Below are 27,233 nucleotides of genomic sequence, written 5' to 3'. Positions count from 1 at the left end.
GGAGACCACACCACCTCCCACCTGACACGATTTCACCCAGCAAACATCTGAACAAGGGAGAAGCCTGTCCTTGACCAGCGTCAATGAGCACAGCCATGAAAAGCTTGGCTGTGTCACCTCCCAAGAGCTCGGAGTCCCCCTGGAGAGTTCAAGCCAATGGCCTAACCAACTTTGAGCAGCCAGTGTGATGTTGATAATTATAAGATGATTCAGGGGACCAAGGGGAGACTTCACATGGGACCAGATCTGGTGACAATCAATCAGCAAGCCTTCTTCAGGCCCTTACCATGTGTCTAATGCCACATGTGCCAGGCACTGGGGGGACAAGTAGGAAGAATGAAATGACCCCTATTTGCGAGAACCTTAGCCAAGCAACAGACCGGACGTATCATTGAGCAGGTACCCAATCCCAATCAGGATTCTCAGTCACTGCCTCCTTGGATTCACACAGAAGTATCACAGGGAGCCAGGAGGCCCATGCTTAGAACCTCATGATCTAGAACTGGGCACTGCATACAAAAATGTCTAGTTCTGGCACTAGATGCCAGGCCTGCAGTTTCCAGTAAAGACACTCACAGGCATGAGTGCTCCTTCTGTGACCAATACTGAACCGTAAACTAACAATTACCTGTGCAATACCCATGCAATGGGTCACCTAGGAACCAGAACTGAGACCACAAACTTGCCATTTTATTTTAATATCTGGAAAGAAGCACTATAGGATGCTCTCAGCTCCTTTTTAATTTTTTGTTACATGCTTTGTGCCAGAGCAAATCAGTAAGACGCAGAGTTAGTTTCCATTTTTAAAAAGGAGCAGTAACGTAAATCTCAGATGAAACACTGAGTTGATCTGTGTTAAGAACTTGGCTTTACCTTTCTAAAAAAATTACTGAACACTTAGAATGGTTTTGTTCTGCTGGTCCCCCAAAGTGGGATTAAAGTGTGGGAGGAATCAGACACGTGAAGCTGCTTCTGGTGAACGTTCTTACCTACCAGTATCAAGGTACCAAAGGTCTTTGCAGCAAACTTGGTTGTTCATGGCCTTTTTGTAGCCATCTCTGCCACTCCAGAAGTACAGGCGTGTCCCGATGGCGACAGCGCAGTGTCCAGCTCTCGGTCTCGGCCGGGAGTTCTTTTTGTCCTCCTGAGAATCAGACACTAGACTAGTCCATTCTGCTGTATCTAAAAACAAAAATGAAATAAATTTACCAAGAATGGTTTTTTTTCTTTAAATCCCTCTATCAAAAAGAATAATTCAAAAGACAGAAATACTAACCCAAATTTAGGTAAGAAAAGGAGCTGGTACACCGCCATTCACAGTCCCGAGAAGCTTCAACGCTGTTCATGGCTTGGGGAACCCAACCACCAAAAACGTACATCCTGGAAGGAAGAGACAACAGCCCTAGGAATTCTACATGCACAACTTACTCTTCCACTTCTGACCTAAAATGGAAATTCAGTTTCTCACTGAACATATACAAGACTTCACTGCACTGTCCTGATTCTCCAATGAGACTCCATCTATGTGCACTTCAATGGTGCCCACAGAAGAATTTTTAAGAATGAAAAACTTTTAGATAAGACATCAAAACGAAATTTTTAAAGCCATTACTTTATGAGAACTTTTGTGTATAAAATAAACTGGTAGTAACTGGAGTCAGGACGACCCAGAGTCAAATCTGGCCTCAGACATTCATTTGATGTGTGACCCTGAGTAAATCACTTAACTGTTTGCCTCAGTTTCTTCATCTATAAAATGAGCTGGAGAAGGAAATGTCAAACCAGCCCACTATCTTTACCGAGAAAACCCCTAACTGGGGCAGCTAAGTGGCACAATGCATATAGCTCTGGCCTTGGAGTCAGGAGGACCTGAGTTCAAATCTGACCTCAGACACTTGACACTTACTAGCTGCGTGACCCTGGGCAAGTCACTTAACCCCGACTGCCTCATCAAAAAGAAAAAGAAAAAGAAGAAAAGAAAATCTCAAATGGGGTCATGAAGAGTTGGACATAACTGAACAATAAACAACAAAATATTGCATCTAATAGTATACAGTCTATGAAAGTACAGCTTATACCTACAGAGGTGTCCAACTCCTCCCACCCCCAAGGTGTCCAGCAAAACTCCTGAGTGGAGCCAGAATCAGATTAAAATGTAATTGGAAAATCTTCAGCAAAATAAATAAACATGAAGTACCTCACGTGGCCTGCAGGAATTGGATACCACCGACTCATAGTATATAAGACACAGTAAGTCAGATGTGGGTAAGAAGAGCTAACAGGTACCATTTACTTAGCACTACAAGGTTGGCAAAGTGCTTTACAAAACTCCAAGGTAAGTATTATTGTTACATCAATTTTCTAGATCAGGAAACTGAGGCAGAGAGGTGAAGTGACTTGTCCAGGGTCTCACAGCTAGTCAGTGTCTGAGGCAGATTTGACTGACTCCAGGTGCAACGCTCTCCCTACTGAGCTATGTGTAGAGGAAGCAAAATGAGAGGAGTGCAACAAAGAACTTGAATTGTTTCCCCAAACCCGTCCCAGTGAGCCCTGAGGAGGCCACAACCAGAAACACCATCCCCTCTGGCCATAAAGAAGCAGACCCATGGGAGGCTGGCTTTTGGCCTCCCTTCCAGCTCAAGAGAGGCCCACTCATCCTCTGCAGGAAGACTTTCCTCAACTGCTAGTACCCTCCCTCCACTTCCTTTAATATTCATGTTGGATGTACTTATAGATCTATTTCTTCTCTCTCCCATTAGAACAGAAACTCTTTGCAGTAGAGATTGTTCCATTATTTATGTTTATATCCGCAGGGCCTTGAACAGTGTCTGACACATAGCGGGTGCTTAATAAATACTTGCTGATTGATTGTGAAGTCCATCTGTCCATCCTCCCCATCCTCCCACCCCCAACAGCCACCCTAGTATTTCTCAAAGAGCAAGAAAAATGGAGATACTAGACCTTGCTCCAGAGAAGCCGAGCCCTTGTGAGGCAGCTGGGACAAATACTGTTCCCATTTCCTACATAAGAAAGCTAGAGTTCAGAAAATAGAAATGACCTGCCCAGAGTCACAGAGGGAGCAACATAACCAGGACTCAGATCCGTATCTCCTAACCTCAAGAGGACTGCTCTGTTTATTCTAATACCTGCCATATTTCAGCCTGAAAAAGAATTCAATACAAATGTAATGCTTATATACAAAGGATGAGAAGGAAGGGAGGGAATAGGGGAAGGGAGGAAGGGGAGGAGGGGAAGGGAGGAAGGGGAAGAAGGGGAAGGAGGGGGAGGAGGGGGAGGAGGGGGAGGAGGGGGAGGAGGGGGAGGAGGGGAGGGAGGGGAGGAGGGGAGGAGGGGGAGGAGGGGGAGGAGGGGGAGGAGGACAGATTTATATAGCACCTACTAGGTGTCAGGCACTGTGTTAAGTGCTTTACAATTTAATCTTGTTTGATCCTCACAGACCCAGGGAGTTAGGTGCTATTCTTAGCTCTGTTCTAAGAAACTGAGGCAGACAGAAATTAAATTACTGCCCAGGTCACACTGCCAGTAAGTGTTTGAAGACAGATTTGGACTCACGTTTCCCAGACTCCAGGCTGCACCAGGTTGGATCAAAGATCAGGATAAACTAACTACAGGAAGAAGCCTAATCCTCCCAGATGTTCCTTTTATTCCATTAGAAACCTGTAACCTCCTTGGTAAAAACGACAAGTTCCCTAAACTATGCAGAACCTTGAGGTCCTAAAACTAGAGCACACTACATATAAAAAAAGGACGCTGTGGCCCAGGAGGGCGGTGAGAGCCCACCCAACGCTGCAGCAGCAGAAAGCGCCAGTGCGCTGTCTCTCTGCTGGCGGGTCAGTAACACCACTTCTTGTGTAAGGAAGCCAGCATGGTGGCAGTCCTGAATTTCGGAGAAAAAGGCTCCCCACCCCACGTCTACGGCGTTCAGCGTCCTGACTCTGAAGGGGCCCTCCTGAAAATGGGGCATGATGAGAGTTCAGGGACAGGGCAGGCCTCTAAGTCTGGGAGGCCAGGCGGGACGCTGGCTCTGTCTCGGCCCGAGCCCCGTGTACCTGCCACGTGTACCTGCCACGGCGTGGGCTCTTAACAGAACTTACTTGTTTCCTATAACGTTGGCTGTGTGAAGACTCCGGGGGAGTGGCACAGTTCCTTTGGTTTCTGGCTGTGACCATGACATGGTTTCTGAAAGCAAAAAGGACACAAACCTCTTTTAAGGACTTCCAGCAACTGTAGTTTCTGTAGATTCTTTTGAAGAGAAAGTACTTCATACCAGTTCAACTTGAGCAAAAGTGTAATTTTCTACTGGATGCTGGACCTGGAGTCGGGAAGACCCAAGTTCAAATCCTACCTCACATGCTTACTAGCTGTGTGACCCTAGGTAAATCATTTAATTTCTCTGTGCCTCAGTTTTCTCACCTGTAAAATAGGAATAATATCACTTGCCTCCCAAGGTTGTTGTAAGAATCAAATGAGATGTTAGCAAATTTTTTTTTGCAAATCTTATAGCAATATATATGCTATTATTAGGATTGTAAAATGCATAACAGTTGACCAACTTTATACAGTAGTATTCAAGTGCTGCTTAATAATAACAATAGCTAACCCGTTGCTGTTGTCCAGTCATTTGGTAATATCTGACTCTCCGTGATCCCATTTGGGGTTTTCTTGGCAAAGATACTGGGGTGGTTTGCCATTTCCTTCTCCAGTGTGTGTTCTCATTTTACAGATGGGGAAACTGAGGCAAATAGGGGTTAAGTGACTTGCCCAGAGTCACACAGCTAGTAAGTGTTTGAGGCCGGATTTGAATTCAGGTCTTCCTGACTCCAAGCCTGGTGCTCTTTCCACCTCTCTGCCCAGTAACGACATTCAGGTGCTTCTTAATAATAGTAATTATGGCTAACACTCACACTGTACCTTAAGGCTTGTAAAGCACTGTACAAATATTACCTAATTTGATCTTTACAGAACCCTAGGAGTCTGGCACAGACTTATTATCCCCTCTTGACAAATGAGGAACCCAAGGCAGGATTAAAGGAGGTGAGATTTGTAAAGCACTTGGAGCATTATAGAAATGCTCTATTATTAAGGACCCTAAGCTGTTGGCTTTTCTAAGACAGGACCGAGAAGGTGTGTCCTCGGCCATCCCTCTTCCTCCATTTTTATCCTGCTTTCCTTCAGTGTGGGTAATGAGGAATATTCAATAACTAGATTCATTTATTAAGTGCTTGTGGATTTGTTAAGTAGGCCTTAAGTAGGGTGAAAAGTTGCTGCCCCCTCTCCATAGGGGGCATGGGGATGATGGGAGATATCAGGAACTTCTCCCACCTCAAAAAAGCCTCCTACACATACATTCTACCCATCAGAGATTTATTGACAAGCTCCTCTCTTCAAAAGGAAATACTGGGGAATTAGGGAAGGAGGGGTGGGGGTGGGCAGGGTATGGAGTGAAGGATTAAGATTTGTAAAGGCAACAGAAGTTAAGTGACCTGCCCAGGGTCACACAGCTAGTAACTGTCTGAGCTGGATTTGAATTCAGGTCCTCCTAATTCCAGGGCTGATGCTCTATCCACTGTGCCACCTAGCTGTCCCTATTCAGTTATTTTTCAGTCATGTCTGACTCTTCTGACCCCTTAAAGGGTTTTCTTGGCAGAGATACTGGAGTAGTTTGCCATTTCCTTTTTTGCTGATGAGGAAACTGAGGCAAACAGGTGACTTGCCACACAGCTAGTAAGTGTCTGTGGTAGGATCTGAATTCAGCTCTTCCTGACTCTAGTCATACTCTACCCACTAGGCCATCTACTGGCCTCAATTAATAGCACTTACACCTCCCTTTTCCCTTACTCTGCAGAAGGAATAACAAAAGCATTTCAAACAGATCACAGTCTCAATATCACAGGCAAGCATCACAGGCAGGGAAAGAGACGCAGGAGCAGGTGAGTAGATGACCAGTCCCCCGGCCTTGGTTATTCTGGGTGTCATTCAGGGCTGCTCACTGACAAGCCAAAGCCGACAGCATCCTGCTCATAACATTTACACTTTCTGGCAGAAAAGCCTGTGGCTGCCCCTCTGGGCTTCACTCTAGCCAGGGTGTCAGGGACAGAACCCAACGCAACCACGTGGGACACTTGCGGGTTGAGGGCTGTGGCCCCCTCACCACTCACCTAGATCGAGCTGCCATAAGTCATCGAGCCGGGAACCACACATTCCTCCAAAAAGGTACATTTTGGGATTCCCTGAATCTTTCCTGCAGTATATCACGGCCGTGTGGGATTCTCGTGGGGAAGGCACGATGCCTTTGGTCACAGGAATGCTCCACCCCACAACGCCAGAGCCGTGCTGCAACTCCAGTTCATAGAAGTCATTTAAATATCTAGAGGATGGAAAGGCAAATGAAGATTTTTAAGTCAGGTTGGGATATTTAGGGAACAAAATTATATAGAAAAAATAATCTATATACACACACACACACGTGTGTGTGTGTGTGTGTATATATATATATATATATATATAATGTGCACATGCATACACATGCATATAATAAACACAAACGTATACACATAAACATGCATTTGTATAATGCACACATGTGCACACACATATTCGGCAACATAATATACACGTTCACACACACACACATGCATATGCACACATATTCATGTGTGTCCACGGGTAAATGTGTTGCCATGTACATTTTGTGGGCATTTTCATGTGTATGCACATGTATGTAGAAAATGGGGTGTCAATGGAGGGTTCTGGAGAAGAGCCTCCTGGCCAGACTCAGAAGCCGCCAGTTTTGCCCTCATTCTGCGAGGCGGGTGGCGGTGGGTGGGGGGCCAGCCTCTTGGCAAGCTGCGCCCAGGGATGGGGGGGTGGGGAGGCCCCTCAGCCTCGATTCTTCACGCCTTTTGCTCGGTTTGCTTTTCGTAAGAGCACTTTTTTTAGCCTTTTCATATCCAAGAGGTGATATGAGGACTTCTTGCAGGAATTATGGAAAGATTTTGCTCTTTATCCACATGGGCCAGATCAGATGAGATGGTATTGGCAAATCTTAAAGCCCATACAAAGGCTCCCCATTTTGTGAGCAATGACAGAAATACTCACACATTCATTCTTATCTTCACCCACATTTCTCAAATCAGAAGGACAAGACAGCCTGAGCCTACAGATAACCTAACTGTGGCACAGAGCTCCAGTATTAATGTGGGGGCAAAACTTGCTACCTGTGTGACCCCAGGCAGATCATTTAACCCCGGGGAGCCTCAATTTTCTCATATGCAACATGGCAATAACAACAGCTCCTACTTCACAGGGTTTTTGTGAGGACCAAATGCGACAGCTTATGCAAAGCACTTTATAAACCTGTCCAAATAAATGCACCTCATTTATTAAATATTAAGATACTTGGTTCATTCTGTTATCTAAAATTTTTAAAATAAAAATTAATAAAAGGAAATAATATAACCTATAAATTTGTAGTATCATCTATATAATTTAACATGGCTTATTATAATAATTTCAAATAACAAAATGAAAAGCAATTTGAGGTTTACATAGTAATCACTTTGCCCTATTCTCCAACTATGTGTTTATAACTTAAGGTGTTATGATTTAGGAACCCCCTCTCCCCCCTCATAGACACTAATTAAAAGCTCAGGTTATCTATCTGAAATGGTAAACAGAGCATCTCTAAGTATGAAATTTGCTTTTTAAAAAGGAGAAGGTTTCCTGCTTACTGGGGGTCAATTACTTCTTGTTACTGAAAACAAATTTACACAGAGTATCAGGCTGTCCATAGACAGAGTCTTAGCATATAATCGAAATGAGTTTTCCCTCTGGTTGTTTGGAACACTGAATTCAAATGTATAGACATGAGATTTTGAAGGAAAGCACCGAGTACACAAAAGGTCACATCACCAAATTTGAGATGCATCATTTCAAGGCCACCTGCCGATACACTGAGTAATCTGCACTGGACCTATGCAACAGGCTTCACTAAACACTCTCCCCTTAACTTCCTGTATGCTGAGGCAAAGAACATAAGCACCATCTACATTTGATACTCATTCCATTCAGAAAAAAAATTCCTACAAAAATTGAACTAAAACCCCCAAATTGCCCATATTAGTCATTTAGGCCCTGCTCAAATCGGAGCAGTCCACCAATATTTGAAGAGAGATATCACAGCGGTATATCGAAGCCAGAATTAACTGGCTAGCAAGAGCTGATATTCTATTTTTAGTATGAGCTTTTATATGTTCAAAACCAGCAAATGCTACAAATCAAGACTTTATTTACTGTTTTGTTGATTGTCTGGACTTTAAAAAGCGATAGAGAAAGTGTTAATAATGCAGGTAAAATTTAAAAGTGTCATATGTACATTTTTTTTTCTGGAGAGCCAGTTGCTCAACACTTAGCAATTTAACTTAAAATTTAAAACCTTAAGAATATAATTCTGAAATGTGACAGACCCCACAATAGGAAGGGAATAACAAGCATTTATATAGCATCTACTCTTCCAGGCACTGTGCTAAGCCCTTTTACCAATACTCTCATTTGTTCCTTGAAACAAGCCAGGGAGTTGGGGTGGGTTAGCACCTACCTCAGAGGTGGGTGCTATTATCATCATCCCCATTCTACAGTGGAGAAAACTGAAGCAAACAGACCTACAGTGACTTGCCCAAGGCAATGCAGTGAGTGGCTAAGGCTATATTTGAACTGAGATCTTCCTGATTCCAAGTTCAGCACTCTCTCCACTGTGCCTCCAGTTATCTCTGAGCAACCAAGCAAAACTAACCAGAAAACACCAAGATAGGCTCTCCACTAGGCCACATGTGGCCTCGAGGACAAAGGTCCCCCCCCAAAATTAGGCCAAAAGCCCCTTTAAGAATGAAACTGAATGACAGAAACTAAAGAGACGTCTGAGTTTTTGTTATAGCTTACAGGATTTGGTCTGAAACTGGTCAGCGTACCTGGGGACGTTACTGTTTGAATCTTCACTCTCATTGGCCAGGCCACCAAATAAATAACATTTATTACCATATAAAGAAAAGCTATGTCCAAGGCGGGGACAAGGAGGTAAGCCGGTAGCAGGAGGTCGAGGTTTCACTTTTTTCCAAAGCCAACGGCTTGCCTGAGAGAAAGAAAGAAAGAAAGAAAGAAAGAAAGAAAGAAAGAAAGAAAGAAAGAAAGAAAGGATGGTTAAAAGTGCTTATGTCACCAAGAGCATAGAAGTCATTATAATAAACTGTCTCCAAAATCTAAATTAAGGCATATCCAAAATAATTAAGGTTCCTTCTCCCTTACTTCCCCATATTCTAAACTTTTTTGGGGGAAAAAAAGAGCAAACAAGGAATTTTAAATACATACATAGGATATATATCTATATAGATATATATATCTATATAGATATATATATATATATATACACACAAAATAGAATTTCTACAATTCAAGCCCCATCTTGCCTACAGAATATTACAGTTATGACATCATCATAATAATGATAAGCACTTTAAGGTTTGCAAAACACTTTACATAATATATTAAGTCATTTGATTTAAGTTAATAATGGTAATCCTGAGGACCCTTGAATCCTGAAATACATTCTAAATAGAGGTAACATCTTTTAAACTATGTTAAATATAGCTTGTGTCAAGTATTACTTCTGTTATCATTCTCTCCAAGTGGGAAGCAGTGAAACATCTACTTATAATTAACCACAACGGTCTCACATTTGTGTTCCAAATTCTTAGTAAAAATGGGATACTTCAAACCACCTTTCAAAAGGATTGCTTATAAATGAATATATGTGTATATATTTGCCCTTTTGTGACAGTTATCCATGAACGCTTAAGTACCCTTGCCTTACAGACATTGCCTACATTTCCAGGTATGAATGAAAGCCAAAGGAAGCTATTGCAGAGGGATAGAGATGTGGTTTAAGTGAGGCAAAACGAATAGCAAAATAGTTACCTAAAGTCTGAGTGCAGAATTAACATTTGTAACATGTTTCTAACCATAGGACAAATAGCTACTTCCCTGAAATGGAAACACTTGCTATTTATAAAAAGAATGTGCAAACTACTTACAATCTTGAAGCTTTACCAACACTGGGTGAAGAATCTCACAGAAAAGCAAGCTGTGCTCACCTGTAATTCATAGAGCTCATTGCTATACCTTCCATATTCAACCATTCCTCCAAAGACTAGGATTCTGGTGCCATCACAGACAAACCCATGGGCAGCACAGCCTGGAGGAATATCACCTCTAACAGCAGGAAGGAACCACTGGTTTGTAACTATTAAAAAAAAAAAGGAATCCAATTAAAATCACAGCGCCAATTGAGTTTAAGTGAACCGGAGGTGGCCTGAACCTATGATTTCATCACTGCGGGAGAACTTCCAGTGTGACATCTCCTTCCACTCCAAGACGTAGAATAAGCCACACACTCCTGGACTTGGCCAATGAGGGAATTTGTTTTGCATAACTCTGCATATTTGTCACAAGAGTTTTTTTTCTTTTTCCTTCAAAATTGAAGTTGGAAGGGAGTGAGAGAAAATGCTTTTTAACTTAAGAGAAAATGGAAAAAATAAATGAATAGGAAGGAAAGAAAGAAGGAAAGGAAGGAAGGGGGGAGAGAGGGAGAGGGGAGAGGGAGAGAGGGAGAGAGGGAGAGAGGGAGAGAGGGAGAGAGGGGAGAGGGGGAGAGGGGGAGAGGGGAGAGGGGAGAGGGGGAGAGAGAGAGGAGAGAGAGAGAGGAGAGAGAGAGAGAGAGAGAGAGAGAGAGAGAGAGAGAGAGAGAGAGAGAGAGAGAGAGAGAGAGAGACTCCCTCAGGCAACTGGTCTATAATATTCTTAGATGTTAGGAAGGGTACTGAAAGATGAAGTGATTTGTCCACATTCACAGAGCTAGCATGTGTCACAGGCTCACAGCTCTAGAGGCTGAAGGGATATCAGAAGTCACCTATTTCCACACATCTTTTTTACAAGTAAGAAAACTGAAACGCTAAAGGTCACATAAATAGTAAATAGTAGAGGCTGAACTGATTCCAAGATCCTTCCCAGGTTTTCTAGGCTCTAAGGCTAGGCCTCAATCCACAAAGCAAAGTCCTTTACTACCCTACCCCCTACCCCATTTGCAAGGTATAAATAAGCACAGGTCTTTGAAATGCAGATTCCCTAACCAAACCCTTTGTTTGCAGTCCATTAAAAGGTAGGGTAGGTAAACCCTAGGTTTGGTGCGGATACTTAGAATACTGATAAATCTGAATAGCCAGAGGCTAGCAGACATAGGCACCCAGTTTAAGTGACAAAACCCCCAGACAGATCAGGAAACCAGCCTTCCATCCACATCTTCCCTACGCCTTTCCCTATAAAGCTTATTTAGGCGAGGAACCACTGGCTTTATTATTTGCTGTCTAGCCAAAAGGAAGTCACTGGTAATGAAACAGGTGGCAGATAATACCAGTCATTAGCCTTCTGCACCACCAGGGAGAAAGAAATAGCTTCCCTCCCGATGCATGGAACATTTGCAAGAGAGCAAAAAATAAAAAATTAAAAAGCCTCACTTCCTCTCCTCAGAGGGCCAGTTTCCCAGAGGCGGGACTTTCTGGTAGGCGACACTAGTGATTTGCTGGAGAGCTAGCCTGGGTCCCTCCTGCCACCCCTTGGCTCTAGAGCTAGCCAGTTCACAGCTGAACCTCAGCCCCATCCTCTCCTTTCCCAGCTGTCAGCTCAGTTGAAAGCTCTCAGGACACCGAGTCCCTCCAGGTTTCAGGACTAATTTAAGAGGCAGCTTGATGAACGGAAAGAACCTTGGCTAAGGAGTCCCAGGACCCAAGTTCAAATTAAATTATCCCACTGTCTACCTGGGAGATTTTGGGCAAATCCCTTCCACCTCCCTGGGCCTCTAAGATGAGGTAGTCGGATTAGATGTTCTCTGAGCTGGGGTGGGGAGCTTGAGCGGGAGGACAGGTGAAGGTGTTTTAATAGATAATCAAAAGCTAAGACTCAGAGGTTTAGAGACAAGCGGGTCCTTAAACTAGACAGCAGTCACAGTCTGGATTGGAACCTAGGTTGTCCCTATGCTCTATAACGGGAAGTGTCTACCTGTCTCACAGAGGCGAAGCCCCTCGTTTGCAGATGGAGAAACTGAGGCTCGGAGAGGCTCATGGAACTACTAGGTTCTCAGAGCTCCTGCAGTCCAGGATCCTTGTTTTAGATGGGGAAACTGAGACTCAGGGATGATGCTAGACCCGGCGGGCTCTCAGCCCCTCGTTTTACAGACGAGGAAGCCGAGGCTGGGGGCGGTCCCAGACCCGGCGGGCTCTCAGCCCCTCGTTTTACAGACGGGGAAGCCGAGGCTGGGGACGTCCCAGACCCGGCGGGCTCTCAGCCCCTCGTTTTACAGACGGGGAAGCCGAGGCTGGGGACGTCCCAGACCCGGCGGGCTCTCAGCCCCTCGTTTTACAGACGGGGAAGCCGAGGCTGGGGACGTCCCAGACCCGGCGGGCTCTCAGCCCCTCGCTTTACAGACGGGGAAGCCGAGGCTGGGGACGTCCCAGACCCGGCGGGCTCTCAGCTCCTCGAGGCCGGCCCCTCGTTTTACAGATGGGGAAGCTGAGGCTGGGGGCGGCCCAAACCCGGCGGGTTCTCAGTCCCTCGAGGCCGGCCCGTTGGAAGGGGCAGCCGGGCCTCGCTCGCTCGCTCGGGGAGGCGGACGCGGGACAGCCCAGGGGCCCGTCCCGGGAGCCGTGACAGCAGGCCGGGCCGGGTCATGGTCAAGGACGGGGTCAGCGGCGGGGTCAGGGCCCCGACTCCCTGGCCCCCCCGGCCGCCCGCGCCCCCGCCCGCCCGCGCCGGGCCAACGGTCGCCTACCCGTGTTGTAGACGTGCAGCTCGTCCGCGATGCCCTCGTTGCCTCCGCCGAAGATGATCATGAGCTCCCGGATGGCCACGGCCCGGTGCCCGTGCCGGGCGCGGGGGACCTGCCCCGTGAAGGAGGAAACCCGCCTCCAGTTCAGGAGGGAGGGAGCCGCCATCTTGCTCACCCCCGCCCCCTCGGCGGCCCCACAATGCATCGCGCCCCGGCCGCCTCTCCACCTCTTCACCTCGCCTGGGGGCCGGGGCCCGCGGGCCGGGGGCGGGGGGAGCTGCCCCCGGGGAGGGGCCCGAGGCCCCGCCCCCTGAGGGCCATGGGAGGGGCGGGGCTGTGAGAGGGAGGAGAGAGGTGGGGAGGAAGAAGGGGGGGAAGGGGGGGGAAAGGTGAAGGAGGTAGGAGCCCCGCCCTAGGGGGAGAGGCAGAGAGAGGGAAAGGTGATGGGGGAGGAGGGAGGAGCCCCGCCCTGGGGGGATGGTGATGGGGGAGGAGGGAGAACCCCGCCCTAAGGGGAGAGGCAGAAAGAGGGAAAGGTGATGGGGGAGGAGGGAGGAGCCCCGCCCTAGGCGGGGTAGAGAGAGAGAAAGTTGATGGGGAGGAGGGAGGAGCCCCGCCCTAGTGGGACAGGCAGAGAGAGGGAAAGGTGATGGGGGAGGAGGGGGAAGGAGAGGGAAGGAGGGAGAAGCCCCGCCCTAGGGGGGGTTAGAGAGAGGGAAAAGGTTATGGAGGAGGAGGGAGGAGCCCCGCCCTAGGCGGGGTAGAGAGAGGGATAGGTGATGGGGAGGGGAGAGGGAGGGAGGAGCCCCACCGTAGGTGGGGAGGCAGGGAACGGGAAAGGTGATGGGGTAGGAGGGAGGAGCCCTGCCCTATCGGGGGTAGAGAGAGAGAGAGAGAGGGAAAGGTGATGAGGGAGGAGGGAGAGCCCCACCCTAGGGGGAGGTAGAGAGAGGGAAAGGTGGTGGGGAAGGAGGGTGGAGCCCTGGGAGCCTCCTGCAGAGGCCATGTGATGGGCAAGCTGACAGGAGGGAAAAATGAAGAGGAAGAATTGGGGGGGGGGGGAGGAACTCCAGACCCCGCGCAAGAGAAACAGGAGTGAGGTGTTGGTCAGGAGCTGTCCAGGAAAGAGGCAAAGGTGGGGGCACAAAGGAGAAAGCTGAGGCCGCTGGGCTTCGGGAGACACGAAAGAGGGCCAGTGGAGTCAAGGAGGAGGGAGCAGCTGTCAGAGATGACAGATCCCTGAGGACGGTAGAACCTGGGCCCATCCTGAGGGGAGTCAAGTCCTGAGGGTTCTTTCAGAGGCAAGTGATGATGAGGTCTGGCTGCCTAAAGGGGAGAAGGGAGAGAGGGATATTGGAATCACCTGATAAGAGGGAGAGTAAAGCAATGAGGAAAAAGAAAGGAGATGTAGCTGCTGCCTTCTCCCTCCATGTGTTTGCAGTGGAAAACAAAGGAGACAATCATCGTAATTACTGAGGAAGGGGCCTCAGGGCAATAGTCACCAAAGTCTTGGAGATGGGGCTTGAACTTTAGGAGAGAAGCTCAGGAGCTTCCTTCCAACAGTAGGTTTCTCTGCCCATCCTTGCTTCATTGCTGTCCCCCAACTCTCCTGGATTCTTACCCATGTCCACATCCGCAAGATAAGAGAAGCTGCCTTGTTCTATCCTAGGGACCTGGTTATAGTGTATGAAAAGTTTGGGATGGTCTATGCTGGCCGGTCAAGCATATGGTCCCTGGTTTCCTTTATGAGGCCGGAGATGGACCCACAGAGGCCCTTTCTGTGCTAGCTGTATGTATGACAAGGTCAAGGAAAGGACCCTTTGCCTAGTATTACCAGTGATTATACAGACTAGAATTCAAAGTCCTCTCATTCTGGATCCCTGGAAAGACTGAAGGACTTACCTGGTCAGTAACTGCATCTAGTTACCTGAGAGGGAATTGGAAATTGGACCCACTGGAATGGGGAAATGAAATTGATGAGTCCAAATGCCCATTGAAACTGGTTTGGCCTATTAGCAAACGGTATGTTCAAGAATGGGGCTTGGTTCTTTCTCATAGGATAAAGATCCTAGAATCAGAGATGTAGGGGTCTTCTAGTTCAAACACCTTATTTTACAGAGGAGAAAACTAAGGCCCAAAGAGGTCATGACTTGGCCAAGTTCACACAGGTAGTAAGTGGTAGTGATGAGGTCTAGAAGTGTTGGGGTCCTGGAAACCCCAAACTCGTGGTACTGGTCCAATGGCCTGCTTCTCTAAACAACTTGATTTTGTGGCTTCTGGATGGCCCTCATGCCTCCAGGCAGTGGCAGCATTAGCTGTCTTAATTGAGGAAGCTTCTAAGCTCACATTTGGTTAGCCCTTAGAAGTTTTCACTCCACATAGAGTCCAAAGTATCCTGGAGGCAAAAGGTCACCAGTGGCTAGCTAGCGGTAGGCTCATTAAATATCAGGCCCTGCTCCTAAATACCCCTGACTTGGCCCTCAGAGTATGCCATACTCTCAACCTGTCAACTCTTCTCCCAGATAGTGCCCACTCAGGTGCCCTTGTCCATGACTGTGAGGAGACTTTAGACTCAGTGTACTTGAGTCACCCTGGTCTTAAGGATGTCCCCTTTTCTAATCCAGATGAAGAATGGCATACTGATGGCTCCAGTTTTATAGAACAAGGGGTGAGGAGAGCAGGGTATGCAGCAGTCAGCCTATATTGTACCATAAAAACTAAGCCTCTTCCCCCTGGGACTTCTGCCCAGAAGGCAGAGTTAATAGCACTCACCAGAGCCCTAGAATTGGGGGAAAATAAAAGGGTGACTGTTTTTACTGATTCTAAATATGCCTTCTACGTCTTACACACTTATGGAGCAATATGGAAGGAAAGGGGGTATCTTACAGTAAAGAATCCTCCCATTAAACATGCCCAGGAGATTTTACAACTTCTCCAGGCTGTTCAGAAACTACAGGAGGTGGCTGTTGTATTTTGCAGGGGCCATCAAAAAGGAGACACGGATCAAGCTGTGGGGAATCGCCTGGCAGATGTGTCTGATCCTTCAAATGGGACCCAGAGAGGCAGGGACAGCTCTACGCCCCTTGCCAGTAGGAAGCAGTTTCAGAAGCCGAGACCTTTCCCCCTTTTCCCCCAAAAGAATTTGGGTCCAATTTGTTTGAGGGGGTAATGATGGGGTGTGGCCCAAGTTGAGGTCTGTGCCCCTTGCCCTGGAGGGAATTTGGCTCCATTTTAGGTTTTTGTTGACTTCCCTTTTTGAATCCCCTTGTTTCCCTTTAAGGGCCCTAATCTCACCTGTTTGATTTTATTCTAATTAGAATCTCTTCCTTTCCCTTTGAGAGACCTAGCTCCATTTGTTTGATCTTATTCCAATCAGAGTTCACACCCACACCCTTTCCCAGACCCTCCCCTGACTACTCAAAGTTGTTTTGCTATATAAGACCCAGCCTGGCCTTCATTAGGGCAGAGAATCTCGAGCCTGAAAGGCTCGAGACTCTCTTACACATCTGTTTTTTATGGGTGTTACTTGGTTTATGTCTTTTTTCCTTTTTAATAAACTTTTCCTCTGGCTGAAGAAGATTTGAGCTGAATTCATTCAGGCAGGGCCCAGTACCACGAGTTTGAGGTTTCCAGTACCCCAACACTTCTAGACCTCATCAGTAGGGTCAGGATTTGAACCTAGGTTCCATGCATTCCTGCTCTGTGGTCTTATTATCCCATCACACTGAAAGTTTACACTTTCAAGCTCTCCATAAGCAGCCCGATTAGCTTTAACCCACTGCAGCACAGACCTCCTGAGCTGAAGTGATCTGCCAGCCTCAGTTTCCCCTAGAGACAGGAATTACTAGTGTGAGCAACTATGTCCAACCAAAACGTTGTTTAAAAACCAGTTCATAGACACCAGGTGAAGAGCTCCTGGTCTAGTCAATTCTTGAGATCCGTAGAATTTAGACTTAGAAGGAACCTACAAACCCAAGGCTTTTTCTCCAAGACTTGTGTTTACTTCATTAAAAAAAATACATTCTGAGGCATTCCGTCTTTATCACAGTCATTATTCACCCTCCCCACTCCCTTGAATCATTGTAACAATGAAAAACAATTATGTAACAACATTTGACACAGTGACTGCATCTGATAGTGGATAGAGTATTCTGCCCTAGGACTCTCCTTCCCCTCTGTTGTGAGGGAGGACATGTTTCATTTTTTCTTTTTCCAGATACAGTTCACCTTCATCTCAGTGATCTTTTCATTTATATTGTTGCAGGCATGTCTATTCTGTTGTCTCTCCTATTTGGCTATGCATTAGTTCATATACATCTTTCCACTTTTCTCTGAATTCTATATTTCTTTGTAGCGTTTCTTATGGTCCTCAGTGCTGTTCCATTACATTCATATCCCAGGGTTTTCTCAAGCAAACTCCAATTGACAGGCTCCCACTTTGCCTTTATTCTTTTCTAAGAGTGCTGTTTTGACTGTTTCTGTTTATAATGAGCCTTTTTTTCTGAAAGAACACACTTCATTGTTCTCTAGGTGTGAGGAAATCCTAGCTTCTTGAATAAATGAAATATTTTTCAATCAGGTACTTCAAGAAGTCTTTTCAGATTGGGTGAGAATGTAGGTTCGCCTCCTTTGGACACAAAACCAGGAAACTACTACAGAATGTAAGTTTCCAGCAAAAATGGAGAGTTCCAGCTAAACCTATGATAAGTAATTGATCAGTGAGGAGAAGCCTCAGCCCTCAGCCCTGGTCTTTTTCCTCCTTTTTTGGCTGGAGAAGCTATCCTTCATTCCTCTGGCAATTCCACATGTAGTTCTCAGGACTTTACCACCGTGCCCCACGTTCAGCTTCTTTTTTAGTGTTTTCTGTCCTTGTTAGAATGTAAACTCCTTGGGATAAGAAGTCACTATTTAACAAAAACTGCTGGGACAACTGGAAAATAGTACGGCAGAAACAGACTTTGAGGCTTTCCCAGGATTTGGGGGCTTCCTATCCATGTCCTAGCAGCATCCCTGGCACAGATGCCAGCACTGATTGCATTGGGGGCCCAAGGTCAGACAGGACTAAGATTTATAGCTCTATGAGGAGGTCAGCAGAAAAGTCACACCATACCTAAAAGAAGCATTTTTAAATTAATATTTTCTTTAATAAACAAAATTTTCTTTTCTCTCCAAACTCCCCCATTAAACAACCACCACCACCACCACCACCACCACAACAGAACATCTTGGAAACTCTAAGCTGTGGGCATAGTTCTGACAAAACACAGCTGTGGGTAACTGTGAAAACCTGTCAGTGAATTATACCTAATAAAGGAGATTACAAAACCAAATACATATTTTACTAGTTTTCTTGTTGACTTTGCCCTAGATGAGACAGGCAAGGTGGTTTAATGAAGTAAACACAAGTCTTGGAGAAAAAGCCTTGGGTTCATAGGATCTTGGGACCCTAGTTCCAGAGCTGGAAGGGAATCCAGAGCCCAAGAAGCCCAACCCTTTCATTATTTTCTGTTTAGTCCTTTTTCAGTCCTGTCTAACTCTTCGTGATTCCTTTTGGAGTTTTCTTAGCAAAGACACTAGAGTGGTTTGCCATTTTCTTGTCTCATTTTACAGATGAAGAAACTGAGGAAAACAGGGTTATTTGACTTGCTCAGTGTTACATAACTTAGTAAGTGTCTGAGGCCAGATTTAAAGTCACAAAGATGAGTCTTCTTAACACCAGGCCTAGCATTCTATCTGCTATTCCACCTCACTCTCTACCACCACCACCACCACCACCACCATTATACAGCTAAGAAAAATAAAGCCTAAGGAGATCAAGCAACCAGTAGTGAAATCTGATCATTCTACTTATCACTTGGTCCCTCCAGACCTCAGTTTCACCATCTATAAAATTAAGATAATAATACCTCACCACATCATTATTTTCAAAGGAGATGCCATATATAAAATGCTACTTAACCATAACTATATGTAAAATTAAGATAAATTATTAGGTAAATGCCATATAAATGTAAGCTACTTCCTCTCAACTCTACTTCTGATTCTGTAGACTTTGGTTCTATGCCTCAGCTGCCCTCTCATGGGTGAAGATCCCTCTATCCCTGCAGCCCCCTTCTCCCATTGGTAAGTTCCTTAGAACCTCCATCTTGAGGAAGTACTCAGGCTAGCCATCCTTCATTCCTCTGGCAACTCCACATGCAGTTCTCAGGACTTTAGCACCATGCCCCCTTTCAGCTTCCTTCTTAGTGTTTTCCACCTTGTTAGAATGTAAGCTCCTTGGAATAAGAACTCACTCTTTGACAAAGACTGCTGGGAAAACTGGAAAATAGTATGGCAGAAACTAGGCATAGACCAACATCTTACACCCTATACCAAGGTAAAGTCAAAATGGGTGCTTCATTTAGATATAAAGATGGATACTATAAGCAAACTAGGAGAGCAAGGAAGAGTTTACCTATCAGATCTTTGGAGAAGGGAAGCATTTATACCCAAATATGAGAAGAGAATATTATGAAATGCAAAATGGATGATTCTGATTACATTAAATTGAAAAGCTTTTGCACAGACAAAGCCAATGCAACCAAGATTAGAAGGGAAGCAGAAAGCTGGGGAACAATGTTTACAACCAGTTTCTCTGATAAGGGCCTCATTTCTAAAACACATAAAGAACTGGTTTGAATTTATAAGAATACAAGTCATTCTCCAACTGATAAATGGTCAAAAGATATGAACATGCAGTTTTCAGAGAAATAAATTAAAGCTATCTATAGTCCTACTGCTCTAAATCACTATTGATTAGGGAAATGCAATTCAAAATGACTCTGAGGTACCACATCACGCCTATCAGATTGGCTAACATGACTAAAAAGGAAAATGATAAATGTTGGAGAAGATGTGGTAATACTAATGCATTGTTGGTGGAGTTGTGAAATGATCCAACTATTCTGGAGAGCAATTTGGAGCTATGCCTAAAGGGCTATAAAACTGTATATACCCTTTGACCCAGCAATACCACTTCTAGGTTTGCAGCCCGAAGAGATGATAAAAATGGGAAAAGGACCCACATTTACAAAAATATTTATAGCAGCTCTTTTTGTGGTGGCCAAGAATTGGAAATTGAGGGAATGCCCATCAATTGGCGAATGGCTGAACAAGCTGTGGTATATGAATGTAATGGAATACTATTGTGCTATAAGAAATGGTAGGCAGGCAGACTTCAGAAAAACCTGGAAAGACTGGAAAGAAATGAACTGATGCTGAGTGAAGTGAGCAGAACCAGGAGAACATTGTACACAGTAACAGCCACACTGTGTGGTGACTGACTTTGATAGACATAGCTCTTTTCAGCAATACAAGGATTTAAGACAACTCCAAAAGACCCAGGATGGAAAAAGCTATCCACATTCAGAGAAAGAACTATGAAATCAGAATGCAGATGAAAGCATACTATTTGCTTTCCATTTCTTTTGTTGTTTCATTTTGACTGTTCTTTCTTGTGGTTCTTCCCCTGGGTTCTAATTCTTCTTTATATTATGACTAGTGGGAAAATATGCTTAATATAAATGTATAATTAGAACGTATATCAGATTACATGCCATCTTGGGGAGGGGGGAAGAGGGAGAGGACGAAAATTTAAAACTGAAAATCTTGTAGAAGTGAATGTTGAAAACTAAAAATTAATAAATAAATTGTTTAAAAAAATAAATTGAGTAAAATAAGGCTTAGGAAAAAAAACAGAAAAAAAAGAGTGTAAGCTTTTGAAATTACATTTGCCTTCCAAGCACCTAGTATACAGTCAATACTGATGCCTGTTAAATGATTCATGGTATAGTAAAGAAATTTTACTTGGTGTTTATTAGTAAGCCTACTTCCACCCAAGCCTATGGTTCTTTGTAGAGAGAAAGCCCTGTGCTCCATATGTGGAGAGAGATGAATCCTGATTGGATGCTGAGTGCAGCATTTCCTACATATGGGACTAATTAAGTTTGTTGCAGACACTTTTAGGAAAGGGACTTCAGAGGCAGGTATGGAGAAAAGAGATACAGGGAAATAGTCAAGAGAAAGAGAAACTTTTGAATAATGGACTGACCCACAGATATGGGCATATATGAGAGCCAAGCTCATCCTGTTCCTTAACCTCTAGGGCTGAAAACTTTGAGTGCAGAGAGAGGACCTCCCCTGGCTAAGATTGGTCTTTCTGTTTGAGATTAGCTCTTACCTGATTTCCAAGGTGAAGACTCCATTTAGTTTTGTATATTCCTTGACACGCTCTGATTTCTATTGCCTGTTTCGCTTACATAAATGGCTTTGCTCACTAGTCACTATTTGTGATGATGGTGAGTTTACAAGGGGTGAGTTTAGATATATGTTGGACTGAATTATATTTAGAATCTTCAAAAAAACCACACAGAAGTATAGAAATGTTCTTGTGTTCCTAGAGATACTTCCTTTATGAACAGACAGTTCTCAGATGAAGAAATTAAAGCCATTTATAGTCATATGAAAAAAATGCTCTAGGTCACTATTGATTAGAGAAATCCAAATCAAAACAACTCTGAGGTACCACATCACACCTATCAGATTGGCCAACTTGACAAAACAAGAAAATGATAAATGTTGGAGAAGATGTGGGAAAATTGGAACACTAATGCACTGTTGGTGGAGTTGTGAAATGATCCAACCATTTTGGAGAGCACTTTGGAATTATGCCCAAAGGGCTATAAAAGTGTGCATACCCTTTGATCCAGCAATAGCACTTCTAGGGCTATATTCCAAAGAGATCATACAAATTGGAAAAGGACCCACATGTACAAAAATATTCATAGCAGCTCTTTTTGTGGTAGCAAAGAATTGGAAATTGAGAGGATGCCCATCCATTGGGGAATGGCTGAGCAAGTTGTGGTATACGAACAGAATGGAATACTATTGTGCTATAAGAAATGATGAACAGTCTGGCTTCAGAAAAACCTGGAAACTTGTGTGGTCTGATGCTGAGTGAAGTGAGCAGAACCAAGAGAACGTTGTACACAATAACAGCCATGTTGTGCGATGACTAATATTGATAAACTTAACCCTTCTCAGCATTACGAGGATCTAAGACAGCTCCAGAGGCCTCATGATGGAAAATGCTATCCACATCTAAAGAAAGAACTATGGAAGTTGAATCACTGTCATTTTTTTCTCTTCTGTTGAGTTTTGTTTCATCTTTCTGATGGTTCCTCCTATTGGTTTTAATTTTTACTTACAACTTCACTAATGTGAAAATATATTTAATAGGAATGTAAATGTATAGCCTATATCAGATTGTGCACTGTCTTTGGGAGGGTGGTGGGGAGGAATGGGGAGAAAAATTTTAAACTCAAAAGCATATGGAAGTGATTGTTGATAAATCAAAATAAATTAATAAAATTTTTAAAAAAGAGATACTTCCTTTAAAAAAATAACAAAGACAATAAATCTATAAGTAATACCAAAGCAAGCACACACATTTTAAAATGGAACCCTGGGGCAGGGTGAAAAGAGAGAGACTAGAGTAAATGGGGCCAGGGGAGGAAGGATAGGATGGAGGGAAATACAGTCAGCAATAATAACTGTGAAAAAAATTTGAAGCAATTTTCTCTGATAAAGGCCTCAAATTTATAAAATTAGGAGCCATTCCCCAATTGATAAATGATCAAAGATATGAATAGTGTTCAGATGAAGTAATCAAAGCTATCTATAGCCATATGAAAAAATGCTCCAACTCACTATTGATTGGAGAAATGCAAATGAACACAATTCTGAGGTACTGCCTCATACCTATTAGATTGGCTAATACGGTGGAAAAGGAAAATAACAAGTGGTGGAGGGGCTGTGGGGAAAATGAGGTACCAATGTGCTGCTGGTGGGGTTGTGAACTGATTCAACCATTCCATAGAGTATTTTGGAACTATGCCCAAAGGGCTATAGAACATGCACACCTTTTAATTTAGCAATACCACTACTAGGTCTGTATCCCAAAAGAGATAAAAGACAAAAAGGAGAAGGACTTACATATACAAAACTATTTATAGCCATTTTTTCCTAGGGGCAAAGAATTGGAAATTGAAAGGGTGCCCATCAATTTGGGAATAGCTGAACAGATTGTGGTGTGTGATTATGATGGAATACTATTGTGCTGTAAGGAATGATGAGCAGGATATTCTCAGAAAAACCTTGAAAGACTTAAATGAGCTGATGCAAAGTGAAATGTACTGTGTACAAAGTAACAACAATATTGTAAGATGATTAGCTGTGAATGATTTAGCTATTCTTAGCAATAATACAATAATACAAGACAACTCAGAAGGACTTATGACAAAAATGCTATCCATCCCTAGAGAAAGAACTGATGGGCTCTGACTATAGATTGAAGCATACTTTTTTATTTTTACTTCATTTTTCTCGAGGGTTTTTTTCTCCCCTTTGGTCTATGTTTTCTTTCACAACATGACTAATACGGAAATATCTTGCATGATTTCACACGTATAACTTGTATTGAATTGCTTGCTTTCTGGGGAGGGGAGCACAGTGCGGAGGGAGGAAGGGAGAGAATTTGGAACTCAAAGTTTTAAAAATGAATGTTAAAATTTGTTTTTACATGTAACTGGGGGAAAATAAAATACTAAATAAAAATTTAAAAATGGAACCCTAGAAAAATTTCTATAACAGAAGAAAAATAAAAATAACTGGAAAAATAAAGGAATTTAAGACAAATGTAAAAGTATAATTTCCCACTCACCCCCTCATATTAGGGAAACTAGCATGTCTGGGGGCAAAAGTCCTATTCTTTTGATGTTCATATCATTAGACTGTGCGCTCCTTGCCTTTCTTTGTATCCCTACCATTTAGCACAGTGCCTGGTACACAGTAGGTACTAAAAAATGCTTATTGGCTGACTGATATCAGCAGAACAGCCATGTACTTCATGGAACAAATGTTCCCCAGTGGCATTCTTGGAGACACAACACTGAGTCTTAGATCATGAGTGTGACCCAATGTGGCAGTTCTTGACTTTTGGTAGAATACTTCTTTTTTTTCTTGTTCACTTTATCTCTCACTATAACTTTCCCCATCACCATCCTATAAACAGCTATTATCTACACAATTCAGCAAATTTAAGGCACAAAGGGCACTTCTAAAAGGCGAATGATTGATCTTTCAATTAGTAATAAACATGTAGTTGTCAGCACTAAGGGCTTGGACACAGGATTCTGCTCACCTCTGCCTTTAGAAGCTGCAGATTGTTTCAAAGTGCAGTTCAAGTACTTCCCACAGGGCTTTTCTTGAACCCTCACATGTTCAAGTTCTCTTATTTGAATTGATATTGTAGGCAGCAGCTAGGTAGCACAGTAGGTAGAGTGCTAAACTTAGAATCATAATCCTCCCTCAGACACGTAGGGACAAATTATGAACTCTTTCTTTTTCATTTTCCTCACCTGTCTTAAACTGTGGGTTGCAATCCCGTATGCGGTCGTGAAAAATTTGGCAATAGCAAAAGGTTTCTGAATGTACAACAACCAAAAATTATTTAAAAATCAAATGTGTCATGAATCCAAGGTGTTTCTGGCAGTGCTTGCCTGTGCTGCCTTGTGCAACTTCACTGCAGCCGTGGTTCTGAACACAGAGCATGCGCACTTTGCACTGCACACGTCTCCATGCCACACAATGCCAGCGAACGCTGCCAAAACACAAAAAGGGGTCGAGAGTGGAAAAAGTTTAAGGAGCCCTGTGTTAAATGAGGATAATAGTACCTTCATCCCAAGGTTGTTGTGAGAATAAAATGAGGCATTATTTATAAGACAATTTGCAAACCTTAAAGAACTTTGCAAATGCCAGCTGTTGTTGTTGTTGTAGCACTAGGTTCTACTTTGTATTTACTTATCTCTATTGATAATCATTTAAGATCAATTGAGCCCCAATAAGGGCCCAAAACCTGAATTAATCTTTTCTCTCTGAGTGAACTAAAAATGCCACTTCCTGTGTCAGCAACTGTGGGACCAGCTAGAGCTGACCCGCATTCTTCCTTTCTGTGATCACTAAGGACAGGATGCCTGGGACCAGACACTGTCTTGAGTAGTGGGACTTTTCTTATCTTGGTATCCTATGGACATATATCATGTAGGGGAAACACAGATATCCTGGTACTATAAATCCAATGGACACTTTGTTACTTCTCTTGTCTTATTGTATTTACAACCTATTTAACTGAGAAACTTCCTTTCTCATTCTATATGTTAAAAGCATATGGAGGCTATATACAAATATTTTTTTTTTGTAACACAGACATCCTGAGTCAGGGTTTAAATGTCCTCCTAAAGTTGCTTGAGTCAGTCAGAGTTAAAGCTCTGGCTCCCTGTACATGTTTGTTAACTTAAGGAGATAAACAATATGAATTTACTCATCACCTAGTTTGTTGCCACTCTAAACAACTTTCAGGTCAACACTACATAAGTTATATCCCTTCAATAGAATCTAAATTCCTTGAGGACAGGCTCTATTTTTCATTTTCTCATTGTATTCTCAGTGCCTTGCACATACTAGGTACCTTCAGAAATATTTGTTAAATTAAAGCTTGTATGGATTTTTTGAACTTTTTTATTTAATTAATTTTATCCCTCAAACATCTATGATTTCACAGGTGTAGGCACTCTAATGAAATCCGCTTTACAAATCAACATATAATAAATTTGAAAAAACCAATTGTATGAAGAATTTGCCATTGAAACTCTTAATAAAATCTTAGATTTGGAAAAGATCTCAGAGGCTTATTGGATCATAGGTGTAAAGCTGGAAGGGGCCTTAGAAGAGGACCTTTTGGCCTGGATTTTTCTTGTCTCCGAATCCAATCTACTCTACCATTGTACCATAAGCAATGATGAAAAGGACAGTTTCAGTGAAACCTTGGAAGACTAGTATGAACTAATGCAGAGTGAAGTAAGTGGAACAAGGAAAGCAACTTATGCAGTGATAACAACAATGTAAAAAAAAAAACACCCAACTTTAAAAGACTTGAGAACTCTGACCAATGAGAAACTATGATTCCAGGAGACCCATGATAAAGCATATTTCTCACTTCCTGAAGGAAAGGTAATGGAGTGGAGAATTGAGAATAAGGGTGTGTGTGTGTGTGTGTGTGTGTGTGTGTGTATGTCTATGTATATATATATATATATATATATATATATATATATATATATATATATCTACGTGTGTGTGTACGTGTGTGCATATGTGCGTATTATATGGCCCATGCAGTAATTCATTTTGCTTTACTCTGACTATTTGTTTAAAGGTTTTGCTTTTATTTTTTCTTTTTTCCAATGGAGTAGGAGAGAGAGAAAAAAAGCTGATTTTTATTCATTTAAGTTTTTGAAAAATCCAATCCATTCTAACCCAAGAAGCATTTATTGCATACACCTTGTTAGGCACTGGGGACATAAAGGCAAAAACAAGGCAGTCCTTGTCCCCAAGGAATTTCCATTCTACTAGGTAGATACAGCATGTAAGCAGATAAGTATACTCACAATAATATGAGGAGGCAGAGAGTATTAGCAAACAGGAAGACCAATAAAAGTCCTCCAACCCTCCTCTTTCCACTTTTTTTCACAATAGAGAATACACCAACATTTTTTCTCATGGTGCTAAGTATTTGGGAATTGTGGAACACCACGGCTTTTGAAGAATCAAAATTGCAAAAGGCAATGGACGGATACAAAATGGCTGTAACCAGACTATAACATCACCAATGCTGACTTGTATATAAGAAGTAATGTGAAAGGTGTAAAAAAGATGTATCATGGGAACAAAGGGTGTGACAGTCATGTAGGGAGAAAGACAGATAATGGATGGATATCTTGAGTGACCTAGGTAAAGGTTGCCTGTTCGTTGGGTAGATACATTTTGGAGGATCTATGAGAGGCCATGGATCAGAGGTGCCCAGCATTTGAAGGCATACGTGGATTTCAATCTGCACCATTGGAGAGAATATGTGCATCAGTGAGATCACAGATATGTCTGAAGGTTTGTAAGAGAAGACTACAGCATGCTAATCCAATGCTATGACATTCTTAGAAGGTAGACAACCAACTCATGTATTGAGTCTGAGTCTCCTACCTGGAGATTGTCCAATAACTTTGATGTAGTAGAAAGTAATGAAAAATGGAGGAGAAAATATGGAGCCAGGAGTTTGGAAAAGAATTAGAGCCAAGTTTTATGAGGCTACCATTATACAGTGGTGAGTGTTAGATCTGGGATCAGAGACCCTGGGTTTGAATTCAGGCTCTGGGAGCTCTGTACCTGGGATCAGGAAGATCTGAGTTCA

At 43.4% G+C, this 27,233-nt stretch overlaps 1 protein-coding gene across 3 annotated transcripts in view; it reads right to left on the bottom strand.

The window, feature by feature from the left end:
• The window catches only part of HCFC2 (host cell factor C2), a 33,401-nt gene extending 20,294 nt beyond the window's left edge, over positions 1 to 13,107 (bottom strand). For 2 of the 3 annotated variants that reach the window (XR_002323639.2, XM_020982379.2), the window contains exons 1-7: positions 12,896 to 13,106; positions 10,167 to 10,315; positions 8,988 to 9,148; positions 6,180 to 6,388; positions 4,116 to 4,200; positions 1,277 to 1,380; positions 994 to 1,182 (exon numbers count right to left, since the gene is read on the bottom strand). Coding sequence is in view for 2 of the 3 variants with exons in the window: in XM_020982379.2 (XP_020838038.1) it covers positions 994 to 1,182; positions 1,277 to 1,380; positions 4,116 to 4,200; positions 6,180 to 6,388; positions 8,988 to 9,148; positions 10,167 to 10,315; positions 12,896 to 13,097 (1,099 nt within the window). In the remaining variant the exon portion in view is untranslated. Of the gene's footprint in view, positions 1 to 993; positions 1,183 to 1,276; positions 1,381 to 4,115; positions 4,201 to 6,179; positions 6,389 to 8,987; positions 9,149 to 10,166; positions 10,316 to 12,895 lie in introns of all 3 variants that reach the window. The other variant, XM_020982380.2, reaches the window with a different exon arrangement.
• Between the last annotated feature and the right edge of the window lie 14,126 nt (positions 13,108 to 27,233).

This window comes from Phascolarctos cinereus, unplaced genomic scaffold (genome assembly GCF_003287225.1).
Source record: "Phascolarctos cinereus isolate Bilbo 61053 unplaced genomic scaffold, phaCin_HiC Scaffold_1;HRSCAF=81, whole genome shotgun sequence".
Taxonomy (NCBI): Eukaryota; Metazoa; Chordata; class Mammalia; order Diprotodontia; family Phascolarctidae; genus Phascolarctos; species Phascolarctos cinereus.
Note: the sequence above shows the minus strand (reverse complement) of the source record. Positions and strands in the feature narration are given on the sequence as shown.